This window comes from Macaca nemestrina, chromosome 2 (assembly GCF_043159975.1).
Source record: "Macaca nemestrina isolate mMacNem1 chromosome 2, mMacNem.hap1, whole genome shotgun sequence".
Classification (NCBI taxonomy): Eukaryota; Metazoa; Chordata; class Mammalia; order Primates; family Cercopithecidae; genus Macaca; species Macaca nemestrina.
The window spans coordinates 111253063-111265157 of NC_092126.1; the positions used below are offsets into that span (position 1 = coordinate 111253063).

General features: G+C 56.9%; 2 protein-coding genes across 47 annotated transcripts in view; one reads left to right on the plus strand and one right to left on the minus strand.

Moving 5' to 3' along the window:
- LOC105480389 (DExH-box helicase 30) overlaps positions 1-9216 on the plus strand; it is a 53454-nt gene extending 44238 nt beyond the window's left edge. Inside the window, 17 exon segments of the mRNA XM_011739144.3 lie at positions 245-546; positions 984-1104; positions 1816-1965; positions 4709-4861; positions 5174-5374; positions 5376-6011; positions 6286-6361; positions 6445-6549; positions 6794-6969; positions 7189-7395; positions 7487-7568; positions 7642-7835; positions 7938-8097; positions 8219-8376; positions 8474-8577; positions 8653-8792; positions 8890-9216. Coding sequence (XP_011737446.1) covers positions 245-546; positions 984-1104; positions 1816-1965; positions 4709-4861; positions 5174-5374; positions 5376-6011; positions 6286-6361; positions 6445-6549; positions 6794-6969; positions 7189-7395; positions 7487-7568; positions 7642-7835; positions 7938-8097; positions 8219-8376; positions 8474-8577; positions 8653-8792; positions 8890-9143 — 3219 coding nt within the window. The 3' untranslated portion in view covers positions 9144-9216.
- A 1692-nt stretch (positions 9217-10908) lies between these two features.
- The window catches only part of LOC105480390 (microtubule associated protein 4), a 230273-nt gene continuing 229086 nt past the window's right edge, over positions 10909-12095 (minus strand). For 40 of the 46 annotated variants that reach the window (XM_071091598.1, XM_011739156.3, XM_071091597.1 and 37 more), the window contains one exon: positions 11836-12079. In XM_071091598.1, the coding sequence (XP_070947699.1) occupies positions 12072-12079 (8 nt within the window). In that variant the 3' untranslated portion in view covers positions 11836-12071. Of the gene's footprint in view, positions 12080-12095 lie in introns of all 46 variants that reach the window. The other 6 variants (XM_011739176.3, XM_011739171.3, XM_011739162.3 and 3 more) reach the window with 1 other exon arrangement.

Sequence of the window (12095 nt, forward strand, 5' to 3'; positions counted from 1 at the left end):
GAAACACAAAAAACAAACAGTATCTTCTGCTCTCCCATTGCCATGTGGGGTTATTTGTTTGTATCAAAGCTAGGCATCTTTCAGTGTTCCATGCCCAGTTCTGGACTAGGGGCTGAAGTGGGTAAACAGATGAAAAACCATGGCTCCACAACACAAGGGACTTAATGGTGTAGCTGGACATGGGCCAGGCTGACTGAGGTGTAAAGATGGTATGAATCCTTTAAACGTCCCTTTTCCCCTCCAGGGTTGGGGTCTGCTGGGTCCCCGGAATGAGTTGTTTGACGCAGCCAAATACCGAGTGCTAGCTGATCGCTTTGGCTCCCCTGCTGACAGCTGGTGGCGTCCTGAACCCACCATGCCCCCTACTTCCTGGCGGCAGCTGAATCCGGAGAGCATTCGGCCAGGGGGACCTGGGGGCCTATCCCGCTCTTTGGGCCGGGAAGAAGAAGAGGATGAGGAGGAAGAGCTAGAAGAAGGGACCATAGATGTTACCGACTTCTTGTCCATGACCCAGCAGGATTCCCACACCCCACTCAGGGACTCAAGGTACAGATTGGGGATGGGGATGCAGCGGAGGCTGGCTGTGCCTTGACACGGGGATGGGCGAATGTTCTCTGCTAGCTTTCTCTGAGATGGGAGTGCCCTGCCTCACATTGCAGCCTGTGTGTCCCGTCACTCAGTGTGTGTCTGCCCATTCTTGGGGGACAGCCAGCTGTGGTCTTCTATGTGGCTGGGCTTTTGCAGAACAGCAGCACGGAGAACCTGCTCTCTGCTGTCTTATCTATGTGAGGGAATGGAGGGCGCAGTCCCCATCCAGTGTGGCTGTGGGAGGAGCAGAGATGCCCGGTTTCCCATCCATTTCATGCCTCCTGGCCTTTCGGCTCCCTGCTGCAGTGCAGTGTCCTCACCCTTACATCTCAGAGCCTCAGGGAAATTGGTCCAGGAATAGAAGATGCTTTCAGCTAAACTTTTGGTCCTCCCAGGGGGAGTTCCTTTGAGATGACAGATGATGACAGTGCTATCAGGGCTCTGACCCAGTTTCCACTTCCCAAGAACCTTCTGGCCAAGGTGATTCAGATTGCAACGTCATCCTCCACAGCTAAGGTGAGTTGGGTCTCCTAGAAGTGTGTGTGGGGGCCATTTACTTGGTCATGTCTGGTGTTCCCCAAAGGCAGGTTTACAGAGGGCTGAGGGGGCCTGTTCCTCCAGCCCACACCTCGGCCAGCTGGTGGAACTCTGGTGTGGAAGGAAAAGCAGTCAGTGTGACAGAATGGAGGTCAACTCTTAGCAGCACAGGGCGTGGGCTGGGGGCCGCAGGAGCAGAAGACCCATACCTGTTCTGGGCGGTGGATTGTCAGTGGGGAGGGCTTAGAGGTGTGGGTCTTGGTGAGGTATGAGTTTCTCTCTTGCTACCAGGCAAAGGGGCTTCGGTTAGGCAGAGCTTCTGTCCGGGTGCAGGGCCTTTTTGCTCCCGCAGGATGTGCCTGGTTTTTAGCTCATGCTGACAGCTTCAACCCACAGCTGCCACGAAGGTGCTGAGATGACTGGGCTAGGAGGGCAGGTGGTGGAATTGCCCAAGCACTGTCTTCCGCAGTGGAAGTCGAGGTATAGCAGGAGAAGCGAGCCTGGGACTAGAGTGCCCGAGCCCATGGGCCTGCTCCTGGCTATGCAGCAGCACCTCTAGCATGGCTCATGCCGGGCACCTGCTGAGATGGTGGCTCCTTCCGTCTCTGGGCTCCTTGGCATTCTGAGAATGCCCCAAGTCTCTTCCCATTCCCTGCATTTCTGTAACCATCTCTCTTGCCTTCCACGTAGAATCTCATGCAGTTCCATACTGTGGGCACCAAGACCAAGCTGTCTACACTCACCCTGCTCTGGCCCTGCCCCATGACCTTTGTTGCCAAAGGGCGCCGCAAAGCAGAGGCTGAGAATAAGGCGGCAGCCTTGGCCTGCAAGAAACTGAAGGTGAGTCCAGGAAGGTCCTGGGTGTGATGCATGAGAATGTCTTGAAGCTCCCCTCTGCCAGTGGCAAATGGGTCCCATTTTTTAGGAAATGAAACCACCACAGCAGGCCTTTTGCCTGGCACAAAGACAGCTGGTCTGCAGGCCTCGCTTGTAGGCCCTGTGGCTGTTGCCACAGCTTTCCCAGAGCCCCTGTGGAGATGCTTTGACTGTGCCCCAGCCTTTTCCACACTGTTGGCCTGAACCTGGTGAGGCCGGGAGGAAACTTGCTCATTGTTCTGAATAGTATAAAGCCGGGAGGAGCCGGGCCTGTTTTGAGAGGCAGACCTGGTGTCCAGTATGATCCTGATAACCCGGGTTTTGTGGCCAAAATGAATAATGTGACTTGTGACTGCAGTGAAGATTGAGGAAGCAGTCAGCATCAAGGTAGAGACAGTGTGGCAGACAGCTGGCAGTTCTCTTTCTTTTGACACAGGGTCTCTGTGGCCCAGGCTGGAATGTAGTGGCACGATCATGGCTCACTGCAGCCTTGACCTCCTAGGCTTGAGCGATCCTTTCACCTTAGCGTCCTGCATAGCTGGGACCATAGGTATGCGCCACCACTCCCAGCTAATTTTTAAACATTTTTTGTAGAGACAAGGGTCTCACTGTGTTGCCAAGGCTGGTCTTAAAATCTTGGGCTCAATCAATCTTTCTGCCTTCACTTCCTGAAGTGTTGGGATTGCAGGCATGAGCCACAGCTCCTGGCCATGGCAGTTCTCTTTAAAGGGGCTGTGGAGTTAGCTGATGGCACAGTAGTGGGAGGGCGTTGGGATTGTGTCTGACTGCCTGAGGAGTTAGTAATCTCAACCCATGTTGGTGGAGGTTTAGTTTGCAGAACAAGACAGAAATGGGCCTGCTTTACTCTGAATGGTCAGGTGCACCATTTCATGGGTGCAGTTGGCCCCGGGAACCACGTTTTAGTTATAGCTGATGGTCAGGGGTAACAAGAACCTGGAGAAAATGAGGAAGAGGGGACAGGCAGGTGGTGAGATAGAAGGCATAGATCTGCTACCTGTGACTCGAGGGCAGAACAAGGACTGACTGTAGAACTGGAGGCATCTGAGCTTTGGCCTGACGCACACGCACTGAGCAGAGGCACCTTGGCATGGTGGGGCCTGTCTGGGAAGGAACAAGCTTTGCAGTGGCTGGAGGGCCATTTGTCAGGCTGGTGGGTAAAACCCATGAAGTCTGGGGAGAGGGCGGAAGCCTGTTCTTGCAGCAAGGAGCTTGTGTTGGCACCTCCTGCGGAACGAGGACCAGATTCCTGTCCTTGAGGTCCTTACAGCTGATGGTGCCAGCGTGCCCAGAGGCAGGGGGTTGGCCCCTGTTGTGGAAAGACTTCTTTAAGGAGGAAGTGTTTGATCTGGGCTCCGAAGGGCGAGCAGAGTCCAGACATTAGAGGTGACAGGAACACAAGACTAGTTTTACCCACGTGCCTAAGGTATTGGAATGCCATGTTTTATCTCTGGCGAGGTGGCTTTAGGTATGTAAGGAGGTAAGACACAGTGTTTTCCTTGCAGTGGCTTGTTTGATCAAGTTGCATTATAATCAACATTTATAGGAAACTCCACGTGTATCTGTATATGATGGGGTTACAGATGGGTCAGGTGCCATGTAGGGACTAGGAGGTGGGATGGAAGAATGATTGGGGGAGGAAGGCTTTGATGAGGCAGCAAAGGAAGAGGGAGTCTGTGGGGTGTATTCTAGCGTCATTGAGGGCCTGGTCTCGCTGGTCCGAGGGTACACGTTGGGAATTCACGGAGGTGACAGGGGCCTATTGTGGTGTTGGAGGGGCTCTAGTCGCACAGTGAGTGGTTTCTCCTCAAGGCCTTCCCCAGACGTAGGGCTGTTCTGCTGTGACACATCACGTTTAGCTTTTCTTGAATTAACTTTATTATTATTTTCTTCGAGACAGAGTCTTGCTCTGTCGCCCAGGCTGGAGTGCACCATCATGATCTCCGCTCAATGCAACCTCTGCCTTCAGGGTTCAGGTGATTCTTGTGCCTCAGCCTCGCTAGTAGCTGGGACTATAGGTGCTGGCCACCCGCCCGGCTAATTTTTTTTTTTTTTTTTTTGAGATGGAGTCTCGCTCTGTCGCCCAGGCTGGAGTGCAGTTGCACAATCTCAGCTCATTGCACCCTCCGCCCCTCCAGGTTTAAGCAATTCTCTGCTTCAGTCTCCGGAGTAGCTGGGATTACAGGCGCGTGCCACCACGCCCGCCTAATTTTTTGTAGTTTTAGTAGAGGTGGGGTTTCACCATCTTGGCCAGGCTGGTCTTGAACTGCTGACCTCATGATCCACCTGCCTTGGCCTCCCAAAGTGCTGGGACTACAGGTGTGAGCCACCGCACCCAGCTAATTTTTGTATTTTTAGTGGAGACGGGGTTTCACTATGTTGGCCAGGCTGGTCTTGAACCCCTGACCTCAGGTGATTTGCCTGCCTTGGCCTCCCAAAGGGCTGGGATTATAGGTGTGAGCCACTGCACCTGGCCTGAATTAACTTTAGTTCATTTTTTAAAACGTTTATTTTGGTAAGTTTACATTTTCCTAGTTCATAATTTCTCCCTCCATCACCATGTCAGCCAAGATCCAAAATCTCTTAGACATTACTTGGCACAACTTCTGCCTCGGAGCTCCTGAGCTTGTCTGGGCTGGGTTTTGGGGAGCCCTAGAGCATAGACTGAGTCTTGCATGTCTCCCTGCAGAGCCTGGGCCTGGTGGACAGGAACAATGAACCACTTACACACGCCATGTATAACCTGGCCTCTTTGCGTGAGCTGGGTGAGACCCAGCGCCGACCGTGCACCATCCAGGTGCCCGAGCCCATCCTCCGCAAGATAGAGACCTTCCTGAACCATGTAAGAGGCCCTGCATCCCTCATCACCCTTGCCCCCTGGAGTCTGCCTCCGCCTCTTCAGACTGAAGGCCTCTACCTGCGACAGGCAGTAGTACCTCCCCATTCTCTTCACTGAGATTGGGGCCTGGGAGCCCCCTGGCCTCAGCAGCCCAGTCTTGCCCACAAGGATCCCGGGGCAGTCACGGACTAAATTAATCCTGTGCCCAGTGGGTTGGGCCACAACCTCTGACCCAGGTGGATCCTGCAGAGTGGCTGGTTGGGTGGTAATGAGGAATTTCTTTTTCGTTGTTTTGCTTGCCTCCCTGCCCCCCAGTACCCTGTGGAGAGTTCGTGGATCGCCCCAGAACTCCGGCTGCAGAGTGAAGACATCTTGCCCTTGGGCAAGGACTCAGGGCCTCTCAGTGACCCTATCACAGGCAAGCCCTATGTGCCCCTGTTGGAAGCAGAGGAGGTACGTCTCAGCCAGAGTCTGCTAGAACTGTGGCGGCGGCGAGGGCCAGTCTGGCAGGAGGCCCCCCCAGCTACCTGTGGATCCACATCGGGATACCATCCTCAACGCCATTGAGCAGCACCCGGTGGTGGTCATCTCTGGGGACACAGGCTGTGGGAAGACCACACGCATCCCCCAGCTGTTGCTGGAGCGCTATGTGACCGAGGGCCGCGGTGCCCGCTGCAATGTGATCATCACCCAACCTCGCCGCATCTCTGCTGTGTCTGTGGCACAGCGGGTCAGCCACGAACTGGGCCCCTCCCTGCGCCGGAACGTGGGCTTCCAGGTGCGGCTGGAAAGTAAGCCCCCGGCCCGAGGCGGAGCCCTGCTCTTCTGCACTGTGGGTATCCTGCTGCGTAAGCTGCAGAGCAACCCCAGCCTGGAGGGTGTGAGCCACGTCATCGTGGATGAGGTGCATGAGCGGGACGTGAACACAGACTTTCTGCTGATCCTGCTCAAGGGCCTGCAGCGGCTCAACCCGGCCCTGCGGCTGGTGCTCATGAGTGCCACAGGGGACAATGAGCGCTTCTCCCGATACTTTGGTGGCTGCCCTGTCATCAAGGTGCCTGGCTTCATGTACCCGGTCAAGGAGCACTACCTGGAGGACATCCTGGCCAAGTTGGGCAAGCACCAGTACCTGCACCGGCACCGGCACCATGAGGTGAGGGACACCCCCATCCCACCCGAGACTCCTGGCCTTTCCTCCATGGATGCCCCTCCTCCCTGGCCCTGGGGCTTGGTGGCCTGGGGCAAGTTACCCTCCCCAGTCCTCAGTTTCCTTGATAGAAACTGAGGACTAACCCCATGTGCGTGGCACGCATGTGAGGATTGGAGTTGATGTCAAGCGGCTCCGTCTCACTGAGTCAGGTGGCTGTGTCCTTGGCATGACCCCTTACCCCGGGGCTGTGACTGTGGCCTCTCTTCCCCCACCCCAGTCTGAGGATGAATGCGCACTCGATTTGGACCTTGTGACTGATCTGGTTCTGCACATCGATGCTCGTGGGGAACCAGGTGGGTGCCTCCCCATCTGCCCCATGCCAGTCCTGGCCACGCTTGCAGAAGCAGCTGGCTCATGCCCCAGGGCTCCTTTGCAGGTGGGATCCTGTGCTTCCTGCCTGGGTGGCAGGAGATCAAAGGAGTGCAGCAGCGCCTCCAGGAGGCCCTGGGCATGCACGAGAGCAAGTACCTCATCCTGCCAGGTGAGAGCCCGGGCAGAGGGACCAGGGACCTTTGGAAACCAGCCTGGCCTCTGTCCTGGGGACTGACCCAACTGGGACTCCGGGGGTCCCGGTTTCTGACCAAGCTGCGGCACTTTTCACTGGGCATAGTGTTTATCTGCACCTGTTTCATCAAAATGGGGTCAAAATACTTGCCCTGCCCACATTCCAGGGGGGAATTCTGGTGGAAGCAGTGCCCATAACCAGTGTGTGTCTTGCCCACCAGTGCACTCCAACATCCCCATGATGGATCAGAAGGCCATATTCCAGCAGCCTCCAGTTGGGGTGCGCAAGATTGTCTTGGCCACCAATATCGCGGAGACTTCCATCACAATCAATGACATCGTGCATGTGGTGGACAGTGGGCTGCACAAGGAAGAACGCTATGACCTGAAGACCAAGGTGGCACCTACCTCCTGGACCTGGCCAGCCACTGGGGGAGGGACTCCGTTTCGAGGTGGTCTGCAGCCCAGATCTACCTTAGACCTATTTTGTGTGTCTTGAGAAGGCCACGCTTGTGGGGTCTCAGTGTTCCTGATGTTGGGGGCTGGTGAGGGTTACTCGGAGTGGGGAAGCACTGAGGAAGTGGTATCTGTGCTGCTTGCCTGCCCCCTCCTCCAGGTGTCCTGTCTGGAGACAGTGTGGGTGTCAAGAGCCAATGTGATCCAGCGCCGGGGCCGAGCGGGCCGCTGCCAGTCAGGCTTTGCCTACCACTTGTTCCCTCGAAGCCGGCTGGAGAAAATGGTCCCTTTCCAAGTGCCAGAGATCCTGCGCACGCCTCTCGAGAACCTGGTGCTGCAAGCGAAAATCCACATGCCTGAGAAGACGGTGCGGTGGGGTGGGGCGGGGTGGGGGCTGGCCTGGGGACCAGACAGGTGGGAGGCAGGCTCATGGCGGGCTCTGGCTCTGTTTGTCTCAGGCGGTGGAGTTCCTGTCCAAGGCTGTGGACAGTCCAAACATCAAGGCAGTGGACGAGGCTGTGATTTTGCTCCAGGAGATCGGTATGTAGGGGCTGGGCTGGGCTGGGCCGGGGAGTAGCTCCTGAGGGTGGCACTGACAGCTGAGCCATTGCAGGGGTGCTGGACCAGCGGGAGTATCTGACCACCCTGGGGCAGCGCCTGGCTCACATCTCCACCGACCCCCGGCTGGCCAAGGCCATAGTGTTGGCCGCCATCTTCCGTTGCCTGCACCCGCTACTGGTGGTCGTTTCCTGCCTTACCCGGGACCCCTTCAGCAGCAGCCTACAGAACCGGGCCGAGGTGGACAAGGTCAGTCCTGACTCCTTCCTGGAGCCCTCCACCCACTGCTGTTCTGAGGGGGCGTTGTCTAGCCCCTGCCTGTGACCCGGCTGCCCTCTTCTCCCCTCCCAGGTGAAAGCACTGTTGAGCCACGACAGTGGCAGTGACCACCTGGCCTTTGTGCGGGCTGTCGCCGGCTGGGAGGAGGTGCTGCGTTGGCAGGACCGCAGCTCCAGGGAGAATTACCTGGAGGAAAACCTGCTCTATGCACCTAGCCTGCGCTTCATCCACGGTCAGCTGGGCCCACGCCTGCTTTCCTGAGCCCCTCCCGCCCCTCCCACCCCCACTGAGCTTCTGTTACCCCCAGCCTGTGGCTAGGGGCTGTAGGTTCACTGCACATTCTGTCTCCCTAGGACTCATCAAGCAGTTCTCGGAGAACATTTATGAGGCCTTCCTGGTGGGGAAGCCCTCGGACTGCACCCTGGCCTCTGCCCAGTGCAACGAGTACAGTGAGGAGGAGGAGCTGGTGAAGGGCGTGCTGATGGCCGGCCTCTACCCCAACCTCATCCAGGTGCTGCCTCTGGAGGGAGTGGAGTTCACCAGGTCCCAGCCTCCTTCCCTGTCTGCAGCTCCTTGCTCAGCCCCACCCTTTTCCTCCATCCCTGCAGGTGAGGCAGGGCAAGGTCACCCGGCAGGGGAAGTTCAAGCCCAACAGCGTCACGTATAGGACCAAATCAGGCAACATCCTGCTGCACAAGTCGACCATTAACAGGTGAGGGCATGCAGGCCTGGATGGGGCAGCTGGGATGGTCCAAAAGGGTGGCCTCACCAGCCCTGTGTTCCCTAGGGAGGCCACACGGTTGCGGAGCCGATGGCTGACGTATTTCATGGCGGTCAAGTCCAATGGCAGCGTCTTCGTCCGGGACTCCTCTCAGGTGCACCCGCTAGCTGTGCTACTCCTGACCGACGGGGACGTGCACATCCGCGGTGGGTGCCTGCAGGCCTCCCGCCCACCCCGCTCTGCAGCTGCTCCTCTGGGGCCTGGCCTCACCACAGCTTACCACCATCTTTTCTGTTCCCTCAGATGACGGGCGCCGGGCCACCATCTCACTGAGCGACAGTGACCTGCTGCGGCTGGAGGGTGACTCGCGTACCGTGCGGCTGCTGAGGGAGCTGCGGCGGGCCCTGGGCCGCATGGTGGAGCGGAGCCTGCGCAGCGAGCTGGCTGCTCTTCCCCCCAGCGTGCAGGAGGAGCACGGGCAGCTGCTTGCGCTACTGGCAGAGCTGCTGCGAGGACCGTGTGGCAGCTTTGATGTGCGCAAGACAGCTGACGACTGAGCCCTGCTTCTGCTGGGGCTGTGTACAGAGTGCAAATGTTTATTTAAAATAAAGTTCTATTTATCCCTTGTGACCACTGCTGTCCACTAGGGGCTCCTCTCTCAGGGCCTCCATACACTGGGCCACGGTTCCCCAAAGAGGAAAGAAGGTAGAGAAGAGAGATGCTTATTGCTGGGGGACAGGGGCTGCCTGTGGCCCCAAGTCTTGAGAGAGAAAGAAGGGGGTTAGAATCTCCTTCCTTCGCCAAGAGCAGGAAGCAGCTGTGCTGTTAACCAGCCCAGTCCCCTGGCACAGCTGCTCCTCTGGGTACCCACCACAGGAAGCCTGTCAACTGTCACTGTCCTTGTAGTTTTGGACAGTTAAGTGTCGAGTAGCCCTTTACCAGGCAGACTGGGGGAAGAGTTCTGCAGGTAGCCGAGGCCGAGGGCTGTGCGGCACAGTGGTCCTTCCTGTATTCACATCCACAGGTTCATAGCCGAGGGGCTGAATGCTGAGGTCATGGAGATCATGTGCACACTGCATTTCATTCCCTTGATGCAAGGGGGTGAGCTGAGGGCAGGAGGATCAGGGAGGTAGATGCAAACCGAGACACAGAAGCATGGAGCCTGTGTGATGGGACATCAGGCAGCTTTATTTACTCTTAAAACTGTTACAACAGAATCACAGACTGACACAGGTAATGGCTGAGCCATAAGCAAATCGGGAAGTACAGAACTGTCCCACCCCAAATGGCTGCGGAGTACACATCACACAGGGCCTCTGGTCCTGGCCTTCTCAGGTGCTCTGGTGTGCAGGATCCTTTGAGGGAACTCTGACCACTCCTATTGTCTTACCTAGAGAGCATGCCACTTGGGCCACCTCCCCCCAACCCTTGGCCAAAGGAGCGAAAGGACCTGGAACCTGTCGTCAACCTCAGCATCCTCATGACCCTGGGACAGACGCAGCAGAGGCAGCAGGTACTCTGGGCCTGTGCTGTTGCCCCTGTGGTGTCTCCTGACTACCCAACCCTCACTGTTTCCTTCTCACTTTCATCCCAGCAGGCCCTTCCTCCTGCTGACGAAACACTGGCTCCCTCATGTTCTGGGCACAGCGGAAGTGTTCTGCACACGGTCTCTATGGAGGAAAGCTAGTCCTCCTGGCCCAGGCAGCACTTCCTCCGTGAGGCCCTGCAGTTTCCTGGTGTGTGCCTGGGGAGCTAGAGACATGGTGCCAAACCTCCGTAAGGCACTGCTACCTCAGAAAGGGGGAGGAGCTGTCAGGCCCAGGACTGCCTCCCTGCACATGGAGAGCAAATCTAAACCTAAGCCAAGACCCCTACCTTCTCCAGCTCCAAGGGATGCCAGGACCAGAGAAGGGCAGAGGTCAGGAGGGGCCTGAGGAGGCCAAGTCTGGGGCAGCCTCAGAGGCAAATCTACACTGTAGCCAGTCCCCTCCAGAGAAGCCCTTGGAATCTTCCAGGCCATTTCACTACAAACTTATGTTTGAATCCTTTATTAGAAACCATGCAAACTTTAATACAAAAAATACAAGTGCAATAAGAATCTTTGTGTCAATACAGTTCCCAGGATTTCTCCTCACTGCAGCCATCCCAAGGCCTAGCTGGGATGCCCTCTGTGGGCCTCGCCTCTCCTCCCTCCCCTCTCCAGTCAGGGCATAGGGGAAGCAGATGGCCTTAGTCTCATGCCTTTTATTTTTAAATTTCCAGACCTGATTTCCCACTATCCGCATGAGGGTCCCCTGGACATGAGGGCTTGCATGTCCTAGGGTGCGGGTGCCGGCCTGAAGGAATTCCATCTCCTGGCCCTTTCTTGTTCTCCAGCCCTGGCTTTGTATCCTAGGGCTGACCACCAGATCCCAGGGAATGGGAAAGAGATGCCAAAACCAGCCTCTTGGTTAGAAAAGCAAAGCAGCATACACACAACAAAATGGCAAAACCAACCAGTGCACGCTCCGAGAGCCCCTTGTGTGCCCGACCGGCTCACCAGCCACAGCCTCTGCACCCCTCTTCCCTGCTGCACCGCCTCCAGGGCCCTAAGCTGCCCACATCTTCCAGCGGGGGTGGCGTAAGGATCTCTCCGCCCTGTTCCCTCTAACACTTACTGAGGACTTTCATATAGACATGGCTTCAACCTGCAGAACTATTTCGCCAGTTTTCAGGTTATTAGAAAGAAAATAAAAGGACAAAACAAGAAAAATGTGACAGCAGCTAGGCGGGTATGTTAAGCATGGGAACAGGCAGCACTGACCCCCAACTTGGGGCAGGGCAGCAAGAAGGGCCAGACACCACCTGCATGTGGGGGGGGGCATTCGTGGCGCCAAAGGGAGAGGCAGTGGCTTAAGCGCCACAGTCAGCGTCCTGTCACCACTCAAACTCCACCTCCACTCTTCCCTCCAGGTAGATCCAGGAAGGAGGGAGGGCATGTCAGTTTCTTTTGGGTTTGGACCAAAGAACCAAACAAAGATGACGGTGGAATCTAGTTCTCCTCTCCTAGATCCCAACTTAGCCTCAGCCACCCCAACCCCCTCCCAACCTCCTCTATGGAGCAGTGGCGCAGTGATGGGGCAAGACGAAAGCAGGGAGCTGGGCCTGGGCTGGAGCGTGAGAGGAGGTGTGGGGTGGGGCTGCTGCTGCGAAGCAGGAGGGAAGGCGAGCCTAGCGGGCTGCCCGGCGCCCAAGCGCTCACTGGTCTAGTGGACAGTCCGGGAAAGGGGGCCAAGGACCCGGGAGCCCGAGTTGGGGCCGCCAGGGAAATGTGGGGGGCGGGAGACAATGTCGGCCCCGTGGTCGGTGCGGGCCCTGGCGTTTGCCCGGAACGTCAGCCTGTAGGTCTCAATCTGCAGTGACATGGGAGGAGGGAAGGGAGAGGGGAACAAGGGAGACAAGAGGGGAACACGGGGGAGACGGAAGACGAGACCAGAATGTCATCATTAGATGCCTGGAAAATAAAAGGT